The sequence below is a fragment of the Canis lupus genome, chromosome 3, assembly GCF_048164855.1.
Source record: "Canis lupus baileyi chromosome 3, mCanLup2.hap1, whole genome shotgun sequence".
Classification (NCBI taxonomy): Eukaryota; Metazoa; Chordata; class Mammalia; order Carnivora; family Canidae; genus Canis; species Canis lupus.
Window position 1 is genome coordinate 32,643,112 of NC_132840.1, and position 20,334 is coordinate 32,663,445.

Below are 20,334 nucleotides of genomic sequence, written 5' to 3' on the forward strand. Positions count from 1 at the left end.
TAGATTTCTTAGGGCTTTCCATGTAAATGGAAAAGTCATGCCACCTGCACAGAGACAGTTTCTTGATTTTCTCTCCTTATTGCATTGGCACCTACAGGACAACACCAAATAGAAGTACTAAGATTGGACATCCTTGATTTCTTCAGTCTAAAGACTGAAGGGGGAAATGTCCACTATTTCACTGTTAATGTGATGTTAGTTATAGGTTTGTTTGTTTTTTTTTTTATAGGTGTCTTTTATCAGGTTTGGGTGTTATTTCCTTCTATTTTAAGTTTGCTGAGAGTTTTTATTATAAATAAGCCTGAAATTGTGTCAAATGCTTGTTTTGCGTTCTACTGAAAAGCTCATACATGTGATTGTTTTTCTCCTTTAATCTATTAAGGTGGTAGAGTACAGTAACTGGTTTTTGTATGGTAAGCCAATGTTGTGTTCCTGAAAGAAGCTCCTTTGGTCATGTTCTATCATCTTTTTCATTTGTTACTGTATACAATTTGCTAATATTTTGTTTGAGTTTTTGGATTGATGTTCATGAAGGATATGAGTCTGTATTTTGTTCCTTGTAATGTCCTTATCTGGATTCTGTTAGAGGATTATACTTGTCTGTCTTTTGAGTCTTGCTTTCTGTCCTTGTAAGTGAGTTGGGACATGTTCCCTCCTAGTCTGTTTTCTGAAGGACTGTGTATAATACTGGTATTTCTTCCTTAAATGTTGATAGACTTCACCAGTGACACTGAGTTTGTTGTTTTCTTTATGGAGAGTTTTGAAATTGTGAATTCAATTTCTTTAATGGCTATAAGGCTATTCATATTTTCTGCTTCATTTTGTATCATTTTTGGTAATTTGTGTCTTAAATAAACTAGACCATTTCATCTAAGTTGTTGAATTTATTGGCTTAAAGTTTATAATATTGACTGATTATCCTGCCATGTTTGTAGAATTTATAGTGGTGTCTCCTTTTTCATTTCTGATATAATTTGTGTTGATATTTTCTTCTTGATTATTCTTGCTTGAGATTTATCAATTTTATTTACTTATTTTTTTAAAGATTTTATTTATTTATTCATGAGAGACACAGAGAAAGGCAGAGACACAGGCAGAGGGAGAAGCAGGCTCCCTTCAGAGAGCCCAATGGGGGCGGGGGGACGGGAATCCCAGGACCCCAGGATCATGACCTGAGCCAAAGGCAGCCTCTCAACCACTGAGCCACCAAGGTGCCCCTCATTTACTTATGTTTATTGAAGTATAATTAACATGCAGTGTTATATTAGTTTCAGGGGTGAAACATAGTGGCTCAACAATCCCTTACATTACTCAGTGCTCACCACAATCAGTGTAGTCCTTATCTGTCACCGTACAACACTCCACAGATATTGACTATATCTCCATGCTGTACTTCCCATCCCTGGCATTTATTTATTTTGTAACCGGAAGTTTGTACCTCTTAATCCCCTTAATCTATTTTACCTAGTCCCCTACCACTTCCCCTCTGACTACCACCGATGTGTTCTCTGTATTTAAAAGTCTAAATTTGTTTGTCCCTTTTTTCTTTGTTTCTTCATTTGTTTTGTTTCTTAAATTCCACATCATGAGTAAAATTATATGGTATTTGTCTTTTTCTGTCCAACTTATTTCACTTAGCTTTGTACCATCTTGGTCCATCCATGTTGTTGCAAATGTCAAGATCTTGTTCTTTTTTATGGCTGAGTAATAGATCATTGTACAGATATATCACATCTTCCTTATCCTCTCATCTATGGATGGACTTGGGTGCTTCCATATCTTGGCTATTGTAAATAGTGCTGCAATAAACATGGGGGTGCATATACCTTTTTGAATTAGTGTTCTTGTTTTCTTTGGGTAAGTACCCAGTAGTGGAATTACTGGATCATATGGTATTTCTATTTTTAATTTTTTGGTGAAGCTCCATACTGTTTTCCAGAGTGGCTGTACCGGTTTGCATTCCCACAAACAGTGCATGAAGGTTCCCCTTTCTCTACATCCTTGCCAACACCTGTTATTTCTTGTCTTTGATTCTAGCCATCCTGACAGGTATAAGGTGATGTATCATTGTGGTTTTGATTTGCATTTCCCCGATGATCAGTGATGTTGATCTTTTCAAAGATCCAACTTTTGATTTATTTTTTTTAAGATTTTATTTTATTTATTTATTCATGAGACACACAGAGAGAGAATTTGTTGAGTGTCATATTCTACAATTGTCAGTTAATTGATAATTTTACCCAAATCTTTTATATCCTTACTAATTTCGTTGTCTACTTGATCAATCAATTATTGAAAGAGGGATATTAAAGTCTCAATCATGGTTGTGGATTGTCTTTTTCCTTTTTGTCCTGTCAACATATTCTTTATGTATTTGGAAGCCTTTTATTAAGTGCCTACACATTTAAAATAGTCTTATCTTCTTGATGAACTTACTCTGTTATCATTGTAAAAGATCCTTCTTTTTTTTCTAAGGCAGTACTGTTCTTGAAGTCTACTTTGTCTGATACCACTATATCTACACAAGTGTTCTTATATTCAGTATTAAGTGGACTAGCCTTTCCATCATGTGCTTTTAATCTGTCTTTATCTTTTAAGCTTGTTTCTTACAAAGAACATATTATTGGATCTTTTTATTCAATATGACAATTTTTACTTTTTTTTTTTTTTTTAATTTTTATTTATTTATGATAGTTACAGAGAGAGAGAGAGAGAGGCAGAGACACAGGCAGAGGGAGAAGCAGGCTCCATGCACCGGGAGCCCGATGTGGGATTCGATCCCGGGTCTCCAGGATCACGCCCTGGGCCAAAGGCAGGCACCAAACCGCTGCGCCACCAGGGATCCCTATTTTTACATTTTTGATAACTATAATAACTACCATTTATTGAGGTACTTATATATATTTTGTAATTTTATTTTTTCCAGATTTTTTATCATGGTAAAATATACATAATATAAAATTTACCATATTAACCATTCTTAAGTGTATAGTCTGTGGCATTAAGTATATTTATATTGTTGTACAACACTCACTACCATCCATCTCCAGAACTTTCTCATCTTCCCAAACTGAAACTCTCTCTACATTAAACACTAACTCCTCATTCTTACTTCTCTCCAGCCCCTGGCACTCACCATCCTACTTTCTGCCACTTAAATTTGACTGTTCCAAGTGCCTCATATAAGTGGAATTATACAGTACCTGTCTTTTTGTGTCTGACTTACTTCACTTAGCATAGTGTCCTCCAGGTTCATCCCTGTTGTAGCATATGTCAGGACTTCCCTTTTTTCAAAGTCTGAATAATACTCCGTTGTGTGTATATGCCACATTTTGTTTTCATTCATCTGTTCATGGACACGGGGGTGCTTCTGTCTTTTTGGCTGCAGTGAATAATGTTGCTATGAACATCCATGTGCAAATATCTCTCTAAGACCCTGTTTTCAGTTCTTTTGAGTATATAATCAGAAGTGAAATTCCTGGATCATATGGTAATTTGGTGTTTAATTTTTTGAGAAACTGCTATACTGTTTTCTACAGTGGCCTTCTACAGTGGGTGGCTACACCATTTTACATTCCCACCAGCAATGGACAAGGGTTCCAGTTTCTCCACATCCTAGTCAACAGTTGTTATTTCTGTTTTTCCACCTCATGGCACAAAGTAGTATATTTGCTACATCCCTAATGATTAGAGATGTTAATCTTTACTTTTTAATTGAGTATTTAGTCCATTTATACTTAATGCAGTTATTAGAGTATATGAGTTTAAATCTAAACTCAAATTAAATTGAAATATCTTGGTGTTTGAATTGTTTTTCCCATCTGTTCTTTGTTCTTCCTTTCCTCCTTTCAGGTGAATCCAGTTTTTGAAAGTTCATTTTATTTCCTTTACTGATTTTTTTAGTTCTCTCTCTCTCTCTCTCTCTCTCTCTCTTTTTTATAACGATTTTATTTATTTACTCATGAAGAGACACAGAGAGAGAGAGGCAGAGATATAGGCAGAGGGAGAAGCAGGCTCCCCATGGGGATCCTGATGCAGGACTCAATCCCAGGACCCCTGGATCACGACCTGAGCCAAAGGCAGATGCTCCATCACTGAGCCACCCAAGCATCCCATAGTAAAAGATTTTAACGTCTCTTGCTCTCACCAAATATTGGAACAAAAACCCAAAAGAAATTAGTAAAGACAAAGAGGATCTGAACACTGCTTTCAGACATCATGACCTAATTGCTATTTATAGAAAGCTACACTCATCAAAACCAGAATACAGGGATCCCTGGGTGGCTCAGCGGTTTAGCACCTGCCTTCGGCCTAGGGCATGATCCTGGAGTCCCAGGATCGAGTCCCACATCAGGCTCCCTGCATGGAGCCTGCTTCTCCGACTGCCTATGTCTCTGCCTCTCTTCCTCTCTCCCTCTCTGTGTCTCTCATGAATAAATAAAATCTTAAAACAAAACAAAAAAAAAAACCAGAATACAAATTCCTACTACGCGCATATTGTACATTCTTTAATATAGATCAAGTGCCGTACCCTAAAACATGTTTCAAAAAAACTAAAAAAGTAAAGCTGTTTTTATTTGCAGAGGACATCATTTATGTAGGATATCCTAAGAAATTTATAAAAAGTGCTAGAACTATCAAGTGAATTTAGTAAGATTTCAGAAACCAAGGCTGAGGGACAGATTTTAACTGTATTTTTATGTACTGACAGCAAACTATTAAAAAATGAAATAAGAAATTCAGTTCTATTTGCAATAATACAAAAAATAAAATATTTAGTAATAAGTTTAAAAACTTATTTGTTAAGTAGTCCGAGCTCATGTAGAGGACTGGCTTGTCCAGAACCTTCTTCTGCTTAGGACCACCTCTGCACCACAAACTTTAGAAGACAGCTGAAAAGAAAACTCGAAGAAATGGGAAGTGAGCACATTCATAGATTGGAAGACTCAGTATTATTAAAGTGTTGATTATCCCAGCCAAAATTCCAGCAGGCTTTTTTGTAGCAACTGACAAAGTGATTCTAAAATACGGAAATGCACATAACCTGGACTTGACAGAGCTATTGAACAAAGCAAAGCTTATATGACCTGTTTTTCAAGATTTCAGTAAAGCTTTAGTTATTGAGACTGTGGTGTTGGTGAAGGATGGACACAGAGATGAATGGAGCAGAAGAGAAAGTCTAGAAATAGACCCACACATATACACTCAGTTGATTTTCTTCTTTATTTATTATTTTCTTAAGATTTTACTTATTTATTCATGAGAGACACAGAGAGAGACAGAGAGGCAGAGACACAGGCAGAGGGAGAAGCAGGCTCCATGCAGGGAGCCTGATGTGGGACTCGATCCCAGGTCTCCAGGATCATACCCTGAACCAAAGACAGACGCTTTAACTACTGAGCCACCCAGGCATCCCTGAACATACGTATATCTGATAAAGAACATGTGAAGAACTATTACAACTCATAATAGAAAGCCAGTTAAACAAAATGGGCAAATAATTGAAGAAAACAAACACTTGAGTGCCAAGAACCATCATTAGCCATCAGGGAAATGCAAATTAAAGCAACGGTGAGCTATTACCACACACCCACTGACACAAAGCCAAGTGCTGGTGAGAGCATGTGGTGGTACCAGCATGGGAGACAGATCGGCAGGTTAGAAAGGTAAATACACACTTACCTTGACCCAAGAGAAATTAAACAAATGTCATACAAAGACATGCACAAAAATGTCTACAGCAGCTTTATTCATAGCCACTAAAATCCAGAAACAGTCCAGTCAGCAGGTGGTTGGGTAAAGGCAACGTTATATATCCTCACAACAGAATATCATTCAGCCATAAAGGAATGAAGTGCAGATGAATCTAAATATCATTAGTTCAAGTGGGAGGAGCCAGGAACAGAAGTGTGCATACTGTATGGTTCATTTACATAAAACTCTAGAAAATGCAAGCTGATCTGCAGTGACAAAGATCAGGCGTGGATGCATGAAGCCAGGCTTGAGGAAAAAACAGCAGAGGGGCTCAGATGTCATCTGCGGGTAGCAGAGACATCCTCCACAGTGTGTCTGAACTCACTGAGCTGTGTGCTTTACATGGATGCAATTTATCGTACATAAATTATATTCCAGGGCAGCCGGGGTGGCTCAGCAGTTTAGCACCGCCTTTAGCCCCCGGGCGTGATCATGGAGACCTGGGATTGAGTCCTGCGTCGGGCTCCCTGCATGGAGCCTGCTTCTCTCTCTGTGTGTGTCTCTGCTTCTCTCTCTGTGTCTCTCATGAATGAATAAATAAAAGCTTAAAATAAATAAATTATATTCCAATAACATCAACTAACTAGTGTTGATTAAAATCTTAGACTTCTGAGGGGCGCCTGAGTGGCTCAGTTGGTTAAACATCTGCCTTTGGCTCGAGTCATGATCCTGGGGTCCTGGGATGGAGGTCCCTGTTGGGATCCCTGCTCAGTGGGGAGTCTGCCCCTCCCCTGCCCTCCACTTGTGCTCTCTCTCTCTCTGTCTCAAATAAATAAAATCTTTAAAAAAAATTTTTTTGGGGGATCCCTGGGTGGCACAGCGGTTTAGCGCCTGCCTTTGGCCCAGGGCGCAATCCTGGAGACCCAGGATCGAATCCCATGTCGGGCTCCCGGTGCATGGAGCCTGCTTCTCCCTCTGCCTATGTCTCTGCCTCTCTCTCTCTCTGTGTGACTATCATAAATAAAAATTTAAAAAAAAAGTTTTTTTTGGACTTCTGATTCCTGAATTGAAAGTATTTTGTGACTTATTGTAACCCTGAGGATGCCTCTTACCACAGAGTAAGCTAGAAGATCCATGACTTTTAGGGTTTCCACAAGGCAGAGAGAGCACACATTGAATAGACAAAGAGGAAGAGATTTGATCACACCTGTCAGCGTGTCTGTGACATTAGGAGTTCCTATCCTAGAAAGGAGAAGGTACATTTTGAATAATGCATGCATTTCAAATGGGATGGCATGAATAAGGGGGCTCTTAACAAGGCCTGGTTGTTCCTGCTTCTGCAGGGCTCCTAAGCACTAAGTGAGGAGCAAGACAGAGCCCCAGCCCGTGTCCCAATATCGCTGTCAAGCGCATGTCATCCCGGCATCCTCGATGGTGGGGCTTTTCCCCAGGCTGGAACTTGCTCACTTCCTCGTCCTGATGGTTTTGAGGCCGGATGAGGAACGGGTTTCTCATTCCCCGGCCCAAAATGTATTCCTTGCTGACCCACGTTGTCACCATGGAAGCTTCATCTCCAGGAACCTGAACAGGTTCCCTGAGTAACTACAGCTCTTTCTGTTGAGTAAGAAGTCTTTTTAGAGGTGACTTTTTTACTCAAAATACTTAGCCAGCTGTGTTCTGGACAGATTATAATTATGGTTACCAGGTTGCAAGTTAAGAGAAACTTATTTTTTTTTAAGATTTTATTTATTTATTCATGAGAGACACACACACACAGAGAGAGAGAGAGAGAGAGAGAGAGGCAGAGACACAAGCAGAGGGAGAAGCAGGCTCCAGGCAGGCAGCCCGATGTGGGACTCAATCCTGGGACTCCAAGATCATGCACTGGGCCGAAGGCAGGCACTAAACCACTGAGCCACCCAGGTGTCCCAGAAACTTATTTTTTTAAAGATTTTTTTTATTCATTCATGAGAGACACACAGAGAGATGCAGAGACACAGGCAGAGGGAGAAGCAGGCTCCCTTCAGGGAGCCCAATGCAGGACTCGATCTCAGGACCCCGGAATCTCGCCCTGAGCCAAAGGCAGATGCTCAATCGCTGAGCCACCCAGGCATCCCAAGAGAAATTTGTTTAAAACCTTAACAGCATAGCAGGATTTGTCCTCTGGTCATTGGGAATGTGACAGCTTCGGTACTAAGTCAAGTGGGCTGCTGAGTTTTGAATTTGCTGGTGTTGGGAAACTTATGTGCAGCATGTGGGTGGCACTGTCCTGTCTGCCTGCTACCCCATCGAGGTCTTCTGCTCTGGAGTTGTCCTCAATCATGGTTCTAGATGGTAGTTCTGTCACCCAAGGTGACATTTTTCCTGCAGTTTCCATGACAAGAGCAGGGTGAGGAGTAGAAAATTGTAAGGCTGAGGGTCCCTGACTGGCCCCAGAGGTGTTTCACTGCCTCTTGGTAAAAATGCTTGAATTGGGGTTTTTCCAAGGACAGAACAAGGTGGTAGATGGGCAAGTCCTGTCCAAACTCATGAGTAGGGCTGGCGCATCCAGAAGTCCCTATTGTTTAGTTTCCTCAGGCGGGAGGGAGTGACTGAAAGCTGTGCAGGAAGGAGCGAGTTCATCCAGATCCACAACCAGATGGGTTGATCTCAGCTCTGGGGGCTTTTTACTGTAAGTCAGTGGAGCCTACCCACACAGGCCTCACCGTCTGCCTTGATTTGCAGGCTTGGGACCAGGGATCTGCAGTTTCATAGCAGCCCCGCCCTGCCAGCTAAGCACTGGGCACCCACTCTGGATGTCTGCAGCTCCCATCCCAGAGGGCCAGGTAAGGGTCCTGCACCTCAGCTCCCACCTGGTGCCCTGAGGAGGTGCCCACATCTGCACAGTTCCCCTATCTGTTGCAGACCCTATGTTCTGGAATATGGCGCTCCAGCGTGCCATCCTCCTGGCGGGCCTCCTGGTGGAAGTTGCCAGCAAATCCTCAGAAAGTGTGGTAGGTATCTCATCCCACCGTGGCTAGGGCCAGGAAGTAAAGTTGAAACCTTCTTTTCCTAGTCATTCATGGAGGCAGTGGGCCCTTTGCCCAGAAGGGGCCTCACCCTTCAACCTTATTTACCCACTGTCGGGGTCAGAGACGCTTGTGCCTCATGGAAGGCAGCAGACACACGCCCCTGAGCTGGCACCTGCTCTGTTATGCCCCCTAGAGCCTTCTTTTTCTCTTTGCCAAACTAAACCTGTTGCGGTGGCTGGAAATGGGTCTCTATAGAGCTGCCCCTACTGGCACGAATGGAGCCTGTGAGCTGCCTGCCCAACTTGGTGGATGGAGACTGCGTACTCCAGGCAAGAGGCAGCATTAGACAGGGTCCCAGGCCAGTGTTATGGGTACGCTGCACCCTGGCTGTGCCCACATACACCCAGCCACACATCATCGAGGCCAGGTGGGGCCTTCCACCCTCATGGGCTTGGCCTCGGCCATGAACTGGCCTTGGACACCTCCTGTGATGGCATGGATACTCCACTCCTTAGGCACCCTTTACTGTTGAATGTGTTCTAGTCGCTAAAAACAAGCTCAGCTATGGCACACACACACTGAGCCAAGTTCCCACTAGAAACCCCTCAAGTCTGGTCCTGTAAATGCCAGCACCTGGCATATCTGTTTCCCATTCAGTACATGCCCACACATGCATACAGCAGGCGTGAGTTCACACCCTACAACCTGCCCTGGTCTGGGCACTTCCTCTGCAGGGGCCACACTGGAAATCCCTGGTGGAGGGCATCCATGGAATTGCTGAGAATGTCAGTGGAGCAGCCAGGACCCTGGGGTGACTATCTTTTGGGGAGCAAAGGGCAGACATGCCTCACCAGGGAGGCCGTGAGTGCCTGGGTTTATCGTCCTATTTTATTACAGTCTAGAAAATCATGTGCTGCTTTTTCCTGTGAAGTAGTCCACATGTGGCACTGGAGTAGGGTTTAACACCTTTAATTGTTTAATTTTCAAAGCCACCATCTGGCAAGTGGTGAATAACATACAGGCACACCTTGTTCTGGGCACCCGCTTATTCTGTTGCACTTTACAGATATGCTGTTTACAAATTAAAGGTCTGGGGCTACCCTATGTTGAGCACACCTATTGGTGCCATGTTTCTATCAGCATGCACTCACATCATGTCTCTGTGCCACATTTTGGTAATTCTCGCGTTTCAGACTTTTTCATGACTATCGTATTTGTTACGGTGACCTGTGGTCAGTGACACTGACCTGCTGAAAGCTTGGGTGATGTTCAGCATTTTTAGTGGTGAAGTTTATTTTTAAATTTTTTTAAAGATTTTATTTATGCATGAGAGACACAGAGAGAGAGGCAGAGACACAGGCAGAGGGAGAAGCAGGCTCCATGCAGGCAGCCCGATGTGGGACTTGATCCCTGAACTCCGGGATCATACCCCCTGAGCCAAAGGCAGACACTCAACTGCTGAGCCACCCAGGCATCCTATGGTGAATTATTTAATGAAGGCATGTAGGTTGTGTTTAGAAACAATGCAATTGCATGCTTATGAGACTATAGTTCAGTATAAATATAACTTTTACATATACTGGAAGACAGAAAATTCACTTGATTCACTTTATTTTGTTCTGGAACCGAATCTACAGTGTCACCGAGTATGCCTATACATTTTTCGGATTGAAGTGCTTTACCCTATATCCTCTTGTAGTCCACAGGGGTGAGTGGCAGTAGCTCTCCCTCAGACCGAGAGACCCACCTGCAGAAAGGGCCACCACCTCCACCACCTCCCAGGTGAGGCTTTGCATGGTCAGGCAGGCAGTGGAGAGACCACTCACAGCCCAGGACCACTCCCTGCCTCACCAGGGCTGCCCCAACCCAGGGCCGGTCAGAATCCCCAAGGGGTCCCCTCTATCTGGCTCTTGGGAATCTGAATGCTGAGAAACATGCTTCAATGTGTATTCAGTCATCAAACACTCACTGGCGACACGAAGTTCTGTCCCAGGAGGTGTTCATGTGCTGTTGCTGTGTCCTCACCTCACTCTGGGAAGCCAGGAAGCGGCCACCTGATTCTGAAGTTAGAAGAGGCAGAGCCGTGAGTGTTGGGTCAAGCCTGTGAAGTAGGATGCCATTCTCAGCCTGGCCTGCTAGTCCTGCTGAGCCCCGGGCTATGGGGTCTAGAAACTCACAGCCATCTCCCCCGCAGGGTCAGCAGCCTGAATGCTGTGTGGACATGCTGGCCACTAACACCACCTGCCAGGGCACAGGCCTGTGTGGTCCAGGTAAGCTGCTTGGCACAAGCTGACCTTGATGAGCCTTGGAGATGAGAGCAGTGGTCACCATGCCTGCTATGAGCCAACAGGCACCCAGGCCCCTCAGGAAGGACATTGGACATGCCTGGGAGCTGGGGTGAGGGGCGGAAGATTGGTCAGAGGCAGCGGGAAGGTGACAGGATCCCATCGGAGCCCCCCTTCTGGCCGGCGGGTGGTGGCAGGACCCCATGAGGGGCCTGGCTCTGGGCAGTGGGAGGTGTGGGGGAGGTGAGACTCTGCTTGTCCCTCTTAGGGTCCCTGGCAGGGCCATTAAGGGGGGACGAGCCCCCAGACTGATTTAACATAAGCTTCACATGACACGGGGGCCCCCCGAGAATCTGAGATCCAGAGGAGGGGCACAACAAGCCTGTGTGCTCACCTACAGGCTGAGCAGGGAGAGGGGACTGCAGGAGGGCAGTGGCGTGCTGGCTGCAGGCAGATGGGGACGCCCGACTCTCCATCTCTGGCAGTGAGTGTATGTATATCTTTCCTCCCACTGCATGGGCGTCCTCCACGGAGTCCTGTCTCCTGCTTCTCGGGGAGAAAAAGGAAGGTCAGAGCCGTTGGCTGAAAATATTTTTGTGTGTGAAAGAGGCATATTCTGGTTTCCCTCAGTTCCATTTGCAACTTTATCTTCAGAAAGTTTCACACACTAAAAGCCAAGTTGGTAGCTGCAGAGAGAATTGGATTGGAATTTGTGAGATAAAAGAGCAGCAAAGGGGTGGAAAAGGCATAGATGGAACCAGATGAAAAACAGGGGTGTGAGCACGCCGTCGCATGCCTCGCCGATGGGCCCGAGCCTGGCAGTGCTCAGGCCCGTGAAGCTGATGCGCTGGTGTCAGGAGCCGGCGTGCAGGCAGGCCTCCTCCAGCATTAAGTCTCTGTGTGGTGCGAGTAATCAGGTCCTTGGTAAGAAGCGTTTTTATGGAAATAAAAACAAATGTCAGCAGTTGGAGCAAATCATAAGTCTAGTTTTTGAGTCTAGAGGGCAGTCAGCTCAGTATACTTCTAGATGTTGGACTCAAAGCCAATTTAGGTGGAGTGAGAGTGTCTGAGGAATCCCGGGGTTGCCCTGTCCCTGGTGAGGCCAGGGGGTGCTTCTTGTGAACTTTCTGAGTGGCCCACACAGCAGCAGGCATGAGGCCTCAGTTCGCAGGGCTCTGGGGGAAAGGGCAGCTTTATTTCATCGTGATTCCCAGTCAGAAGGGTGGGAGGAAGGTGGGAGTGTTAGTTTGGAGAGTTGTAGCCAAACATTGGAAGAGAGACTGGAGGGATGCAGGAGCCAGTGCAGCTTACAGGCAGGTAACAGAATGTCAGACACGACAAGCAGGAGTCTGATACCCACACAGATGCGTCACAGACACAGTCACCCCCACTTCTACCAAAGATAATCATAGTGAGACACGAATTTGCTTTTAAAATAAGTCTAGCCTCATTGAACGTGGCCTGATCATCTACATAAGTGCAGCAAGACTAGTGATTGACCACGTAAGACTCTAAGTCTGCCTTGCTGGACCTTTCCCACAAGGAATCCTCCACTGGACTCCGGGGTTGGGGGACCAAGCCAAGGACTCGCCATCAGACCTCAGCCACAATGCCCATAGATTTGGGTGAATTCCTCTCTTCTCAAAGTCAAATATCCTGTTTCCTGGACTTGCCCAGAAGTGACCTTCCTTACTCACCTGTAAGGCTGGGAAGCCAGTTAAGCCAGATATCAGATGGTTTTTCAAAGGGGCTTCATTGGCTTCATCAAGTCACCCTTAGCTCCTTAGTCTTCCTGGTCACCAGTCCCGGCTCTCTAGCTGTTCCTTGTCCCTGCACACAGCAGCCCAGCCAGGGCCTCCTCGCGGCCGGCAGCCCCGGGTAGCGTTGCCCAGTTACTCAAAGCCATTCAGAGGGGTGCTTTTCAGGAGATCCGCTGCCCTGGTGCCAGGTTTGTGCCAGGCTCCTGTTCCCAGGCCCCTGGTGCAGTGCTAGGCCTGTCTGCCCACAGCATCGCAATCTTCAGGCTCTGCCATCCGCTGGTTGTCCCTGCAGAAAGGTCTTCTCACCACGACACATTGTGAGTAGATTAAACATCAGTAAAATTCATTATGAAGGACATGTGGTCTGTGGCATGTCCCTGGACGCTGCCCCCAGCACCAGCACTAGCATTCAGGGGCAGCTCAGTACTGGTACTCAGTATCAGACAAGCACGTATTTGCAGCCTCTGTGCTAAATGTTGGGATGTTAAAAAATAAAGGTATGAGTCACAGTTCCTGCCCTTAAGGGGTGCCCTAGCTAGTTGGCAAAGTGGACTATCTGTTAACCGCTGGTTGGGGGGGGGCCAGGGCTGCTGGTGGCAGCAGCCATCTGGGACCTCCCCAGGGCAAGGGGCAACAGAAGGGCAGGGGTCACACCTGGGCTGCAGACGGTGCCACCGATGGGGGTGAGCCTGGTCCCTTGTGGCACCTGTGGAGGTGGGCTGACATCCGTGGTCCGGCTGCCAGGGTCCTCTCTAGAGCACAAGGCCACTGCATGGCACCTGCCTGTCTCAGATTCCCAGTTTCTCTGGAGTGTTTTACAAGATGTCCAAGGAAAGGAGCCTACAGGAGCCCCTGGGTGAGAGCTTGGTGTGGCTCCAGTCAAGCTTGCATCTTTTTCTGAAATCGAATGTGCCATTCCACCCAGACTTCCAGAACAAGCCCATTAGCATTCCTGATGAACTGTCCTATCACAAACTCAATGCAGAAAAGCTCCCTGGAGGCATGTACTGGTGTGGGTGGCGGGGTGCTGAGTCTCTGTCTCCTGCACAGGCTGCTACGGACACCAGAATGAGGACGGCAGTGTCAGCTGTGTCCGCTGCACGAACAGCACCTATGGCTCTGCCTGCAGTGGCCGCCCTGCTGCACCCCCCGCCAGGCCCACATGGCCTGCTTCCCACCGAGGGGCTGCATCTCCAAGTTCTGGAGGAACGGGTGGGCGTCACCCTATTTGTCCCCACACCAGCAGGTGGCCCTCCTCACCCTGGACCACTGTCTGTCGAGGGAACACCCCCACCCCACCCTGCCCGCCCGGTCCCCTCTCCCTGAGTCTTCTTGTCCCTGCAGGACAGCCATAGGGTGAGGGCAGCTCCGTCTCCATGGCCACTTCCCTTCCTGGCCTCTGGTCTGTGATTCCCCTCTGGGCTGTGTCTCTTGCTCCCTGGGGGTCCTCAGTGGGGTCCCCTGCATGGTCCACATCTGCCCATGGCTCTGGGCTGCCTGGGGAGCTGGCAACACTGACAGCTCTGCTTCCCCACAGTCGCTGGCTGGGGTGCACAGTTCCCGATGAACAGGAGTGCGGGGACGCCCGGACAGCCGAATCTTGGTAAGTCCCTGGCTCAGCAGATCAGAGCAGGACCTCTGCCCAGGTCCTGGTGGAGGAAGGGGTCATCATCTCTGGCATTCCGTGCACTTGACCACCTACGCTGGCCTCAGCAGGGCCACAGCCACGGCCAAGGTCACACTGCACTCCAGGTAGGAGATCTATGGACAGGAACTCAGCCTGACCACAGAGCAGGGCTGGCTCACTAGGCATGGGCAGGCAGCCCTGGCCCTCACACATCCCCCTTTGCCTCAATCCTGGCCCACCCAGCCCCTCAGTCCATGGGAACCCAGGATGTGCATGTGGTTCTCTGGAGATGGGAGGGCACCCTGAGGTCCCCTTGCCCCCCTCCCCTGCGGCTCTTCTGAGGATATGGCACTCATCCTGCATGCACTGCATGCCAGGCACACAAACCTGGTGCTCAGGGGCAGACATGGGACCCTCCTATCTGAGATGCAGCCTACCCAGCCACGGGGGCATGACCCTGCCATGGGGGCCACTGTGGTCAGGGAGCAGGACCCGCCCCAGGAGGGGTCACCTCCTCTTCTCAGATGACCAGGTTGTGATGGAGGCAGAGGGCGTGTTGGACCCAGACTGAGGGCTCTGGCTTTCTGCACAAGTTTCAGGCCCAGCAGCCAGGGCCTCACACTGGCTGGTCACCAGAGCAGCAATTCTAGGGTGGGGTCAGCACAGATGGCCATGACCTCCTGGGACACCGTGCTGGGTCTGGCAGTGAGGGTACCAACAGAGGAACACCAGCAGGTCTGGCTCTAGAGCCTGTTTTCATTGCAGCAAATTTGGGGCAGGACATGGCAAATTAGCTGGAATTCACTACCTCCCAGGTTCTAGCATAGCTGTGGCCACACCTCATGCCTGGGTTTCAAGATCAGAAAGTCACCTCCCCATAGACATTGAAGAGCACTTTCCCCACAACTACCACCCAGAGGCCCCTGCCAGGGGCCCACCAGCCCATCCTGACCCTGTGTAGGTAAAGATGGCCATCTGGGAACGAGGAACAAGCTCCCAGGAGGCAAGGGTGTTACGGGGAACCCCTGCCTCTGCCCTGAAGGCTTTGACCTGGCAGCCGGGGATATGTGGCACCCCACAGTGTGCGCTGGGTCTTCAGGAAGGAGCTGGGGACCCCAGGCCTGGAATCCCTGTAGCCCCATAGCTGGGTGTGTGGGTCTCTGTGTGGGACCCTGTGAGGGTTCAGGTGTGCATGGGAATCCTGGAGACCCCTGTCCAATGCAGCCCGCCCAGGGCAGTCACTGGCAGCCTTTCCTTTTGCTCACAGGGAGCCCTCAGGTGGCAGCCTCTCTCTTCCTGGGGACCCTCTTCATCAGCTCTGGCCTCATCCTGTCGGTGGCTGGGTTCTTCTACCTGAAGCGTACCAGTAAACTCCCCAAGGTCTTCTACGGGAGAAACAAAGGTATTCCATCTTGCCACGCTAGGACCAGAGCGCATGCCCACTTACTGCCTGGGGGACGCAGGGAAGGGGTGTCAGCCCTAAGGACTCCTCACAAAACAATAAGAAGGGGACTTGGTTGTCATGTGGTTCTTTTGTCAGAATAAGAGGGGCAGCCTCATCCTGGGGAGGCTTCCCTTGGATTCTGTGGGGCCCTCAAAGGAAAGGTATTGGCATGACCCCACCTCAGGGCATTATGGCGGGGTTGCTGATCCCTGGTCTTGGGTCCACCTGCCCGCGGCTCCCCCAGCCAGCTGTGTCCTCTCCCTATCCTGCGCCCTGGGAATGGGGTGGGCAGGCTGGTGCAGAGACTGGGGGGCCCCACACTGCCCCAGCTTGCCCTGGGACTGGACACCAGACCTGCCTCCCTCTGGAAGAGTCGGTGTCACTCCTGCTATGCCTTCACGTGTGCAAGGCAAATGGCCCGGCCAACAGATCTGACCCTTCAGGGGATAGTGCCAGTGGGTGATTAGCCAGGGTCTCCTCACCCAGCCTCCATGAGACCCAGTGCTGGGTGCCTCAGTGGGGCTGTTGCAGCTCCCAGGTCCTGAGAGTCAGGAGCTGGGCCCCCATGCCAGTTGTGTGGGCACTCCTGCTCTGCAGCCATGGTCAGAGAGGTCTTGGAGTGGCTGCAGTGGCTGGGGCAGGCCCGCTCCATGTCTCTCCTCCCTACCACCCCCAGGCAGGGCTTGGTCAGCCTAGGTGGCCACCAGGAGTGCAGGGGTGCATAGCAGCCTCCCCGTGGAGGTGCACAGGGTGGGACGGTGGTGGTCTCCTTGAGGTGGGGGTGGTACCCTCTCTTTACCTGCTGGTACCTTCTGAGGGCTGGGTTGTCGCTCTGCCAAGAGGGCCTGTGAGGGAAGCTTTCTCAGGGTTCTTGGGGGGCCCTCACCCTGAATGCAGGGGGGAAATGCAGCTGGACAGGCACCCCGGGCACTGCTGGGTGGGCGTGTGGAGTCAGGGGAAGAGCCTCTGCAGCCCCGTGGACCCCCTCCCCAGGCAAGAGGCCCCGGTCCTGGGTGAGACCCCTGTGCGACCTCCCGGTGACACCCATGTTTGCCCACAGCCCCTGCTCTGCAGCCTGGCGAAGCCGTAAGTAACCTGGAAGGATGGGCCCAGTGCCCCACGCCGCGGGCCTCTGCTGGGGGCCACCCACTCTTCTCACTGTGCCTTTTCTCCTTTTCAAGGCCGCCATGATCCCCCCGCCACAGCCCTCAGGTATGTCAGTCCTCATCTCAGGGTGAAAATGTCAACATTCTCCTGCTTGTGGGATCGGCCCATCTCCGGGGACACCGCAGGGCTGAGCTCTGCAGGCACCCGGCCCTGCTGCTCTTGGGACTCGGGCCAGGTCTCCCTGCAATCCATGGCTCTCCTGCCTCTTCTTTTTTATTCCTTTTTATTCTTGACATGTTGAGTCTGTCAGGAGAGAAGGAGATTCCCCAGCACAGGGCCTGAGGCCACCCCTGAAGCCTTCGCTTAGCCATCACCAAGTCCCAGCTCAGCCTGGGTGGTGGGTGCAGAGGGCGGGCTGGTCTGGGTGTCAGGCCCTCCCCTGCCCCTCTGGAGGGGCTGGCAGTGCAGTGTTACTGGGCCAGGTGCCCCACCTTGGACGATTCCAGGTGTAGGCACACATTCAACCCCGTTTAGATGACACTATGAGTACAGAGAGGTTAGGTGACTGGCCCGTGGTCACACAGCTACAGGCCATGAGTGGGAGTCTCCTGGCCTCCCCCGTCAGTGCAGCAGTCTGCAGTGTGGACAAGGCGGGCTGTGCTGTGTTCTGGGGAGTACTTGTCTCTGCTTTCTCTAAGGGGACACCATATGCACATGCATCTTACATCTCTCTGTGTTATTCTCCTGGGGCCATGTGACCAATAACCACAGACGGGGGGCTTGAAATCACAGAAATGTATTCTCTCACAGTCCAGGAGGCACAAGTCAGAGATGCAGGTGGGGGCGGGGGGCACTCTCTCCCATCTCTAGGGGACGCCCCCTCCTGCCCTTCCAGCCTCCCTGGGCTGTGGCCACACCAGCCCCTGCTCCCGTCTTCACGTGGTTTCTCCCGGGTCTCCTCTCTCTTTCTCCCTCTTGTGAGGATGTAGGGCCTCCAGCTAATCCAGGAGGATCTCCCTTCAAGATCCTTGACCACATCAGCAAATACCCTTTTTTCAAGTAAGGTCGCACTTGCAGGTTCTGGGGCTTCGGACGTGGGCCCTGCTGTACCTCACAGGGCCTCGTGTCTCAGGAGAGCAGGGCCCTTGCCCAGGCCGAGGGGCTTGAGGAGCAGGGGCACTGAGTGTCTGTGATGAGTGGGGCGGGCATCCGGCTCGTCAGCAGCGGCAGCTCCACACACGGGCCGGGGCTCCCTGCTCGGCTGCTCCCCACGCATGCCAGGAGCTCTAGGGCCACCCTCCCTGTCTCAGGCCCTGCTCTGACCCTGCCTGTCTCTGACCCTGTTTCAGTGCGGAAGCCGCGCTATGTGAGGCGCGAGCGGCCCTTGGACAGGGACGTGGGCCCCCAAGCCATCTCCTCGGTGGAGGCCCGGGTTAGCAACGTCTGACCCAGGGCCCCCCCACCGCTCCGCACACCGCCTTGGAGAGGACCCAGCGCACAAGGGGCAGGTGCTGCCCAGCAAGGCCTCAGGACGGGTGTGGGCGCGGCCCCTGGCTCCGCATGGCGATGTCCCAGCAAGGGACGCTGGGCGGGAAGCTGCCCGAAGGAGCTCCTGCCCCCTAACAGCTGCACGGCCTGAGGGGCTGGGAGCCATGGCCAGAGCGTGGCCAGATGGGGCCTGGGCCCCTGAGGAGAGACTGCTGGGTGGCACCATGTCTGGCCAAGCAGGGGGCTCGGCTACTCCCCTCGCGGAGCCCATGGTGGGCAGACACCCCCAGCACCACAGGGCCTCCCGCATCCCCTCTGGAACGTGCCCGGACAAGGGACAAGAGGAGGTGAGGGACGAGAACTGGCCACTCCAAGGTGGAGGCGCCCACGGGGCTGTCCCGTAGCACGACCCCCTGACCCCCCCCAAGCCCAAGACTACACATTTCCCGGAGCAGCAGAGGCATTTCCTGTTTCTTCCCAACTTCTGTCAGTTTTAAGCAGAACACTGCTCTCCCCGTCGTCTCTGCCTCGACCTGCTCCCACACTGGGCCCTGCCCCCCCGGAACAGACACGGACCCGAAGCGATGGGAGACCAAGGCCAGGCCCCCAGAGGGACGTGTCTACCTAGGGCCACGTGTACCTGGACCACTGCCTGGGGAGCCTGGGTCGATGACCCCGGGGAGGGCTGTGCTGACCAGTGGTCCCGGACCCCCTGCCCTGGGTCTGAGATGCGTTTCTGGCACTGGCTGGTTCCCGAGGAGAAAGCAGCAGTCATAGCAGCTCTCACGCACTGGGCTGGGCCCTGACCTCCCCAGATTCCATCGGGGCTGCTACCTCCTCCTGCACCGTGATGCCCGCCCGAGCATGGACAGGTTGCGGATACTTGAACCCACGACAGGCCCAGCAGCTGACGGGCACACCAGCTTTAATCAGTGTCAATAAACTCTTCAGGGCTTCCCTCCACCGTTCTTACTGCTCGGTCTGTTTCTCAGTGAGGGGGCCATTGGCCAGGCTGACAGGACCTCTCTCACTTTACCAGGAACGGGTCCTCGTGGGCACTGCCGCTCTTTCCTCTGTTCCCCAGCCCCACCCCCACCCCCTGTCTGAGGAGAAGGGGACCCAGGTGGAGGTTGAGACCAAGATCAGACCCCACCCCCCGGCCAGCTTCAGGGACCACAGCGGGTGCTGCCGCGGTCTGGGCCGCTCTGTACCAATCTGGGGGCTGGGGCTGGGAGCCAGGGGAGAATGTGCAGAACCCTCCAGATCCCCCTGGTTTCTGAGCATGGGGGAGCCTGTCCCATCCTGTGGACCCTTGGGGAGGGAGGGGATTCCCTTGTCCTGTTCCCACTTAGCACCAAGCCTGGCTGCCAATCTGGGGACAAAACAGGAAATGCAGAGCCATGTGTGACCAGGAGAGCAGGTCCAGCCAGTCAGGCCCTGGCTGGGCCCCCACCTCCTTGTCCATCTCCCACCCTGGGTACAGATTGGAAGCCTGGGCTGAGGCCAACATCTCCATGTCCCTTCCCCAAACCCCCCTGAGCCAGCCTCAGCTTTGTCCCACCCTTGGCAGCAAAGACAACTCTGAATTCGACCTTGCAGCCCCCTCTGGCTCCCATGCTCGAGATCTGCTTCTCCCGACCTTCAAGGCCTCGGTGGCCTGGTGTTTGGGGCCCCCAGCCTGCCAGCCTCCCTGTGCCACTGGGCATCCCCTGGGCCTGGGTGCCACTGTCCTTGAGGCCCCCAAATAGTGGGGAGTAAGGTCACTGGACTTAGCAGCCTTGTGACCCTGACAGGTATTCAGTCGAGAAAGCACATGAGTGGGTGCAGTGGGGCACAGGGGAACCTGAGCCCGGTGTGGGGCAGCTGATAGGGTCAGGGCATCTGCAGGGGCACCCTGATTGGCTGCTCCTTCCATCCC

The 20,334-nt window shown here is 50.9% G+C and overlaps 1 protein-coding gene and 1 long non-coding RNA gene across 13 annotated transcripts in view; one reads left to right on the forward strand and one right to left on the reverse strand.

The window, feature by feature from the left end:
- C3H1orf159 (chromosome 3 C1orf159 homolog) overlaps window positions 1-19,384 on the forward strand; it is a 33,719-nt gene extending 14,335 nt beyond the window's left edge. For 6 of the 12 annotated variants that reach the window (XM_072820192.1, XM_072820193.1, XM_072820194.1 and 3 more), the window contains 10 exons: window positions 8,419-8,519; window positions 8,599-8,687; window positions 10,900-10,975; window positions 12,999-13,067; window positions 13,801-13,962; window positions 14,288-14,353; window positions 15,645-15,779; window positions 16,882-16,907; window positions 17,003-17,033; window positions 18,278-19,384. In XM_072820192.1, the coding sequence (XP_072676293.1) occupies window positions 8,604-8,687; window positions 10,900-10,975; window positions 12,999-13,067; window positions 13,801-13,962; window positions 14,288-14,353; window positions 15,645-15,779; window positions 16,882-16,907; window positions 17,003-17,033; window positions 18,278-18,375 (747 nt within the window). In that variant the 5' untranslated portion in view covers window positions 8,419-8,519; window positions 8,599-8,603 and the 3' untranslated portion in view covers window positions 18,376-19,384. The other 6 variants (XM_072820196.1, XM_072820199.1, XM_072820197.1 and 3 more) reach the window with 6 other exon arrangements.
- On the reverse strand, window positions 10,300-14,024 carry LOC140630295 (uncharacterized). Its single transcript, XR_012028068.1, has 3 exons — window positions 12,688-14,024; window positions 11,385-11,536; window positions 10,300-10,765 (listed from the first exon to the last, which is right to left on the reverse strand). It is a non-coding gene; the product is annotated as an uncharacterized lncRNA (long non-coding RNA).
- Window positions 19,385-20,334: the final 950 nt, after the last annotated feature.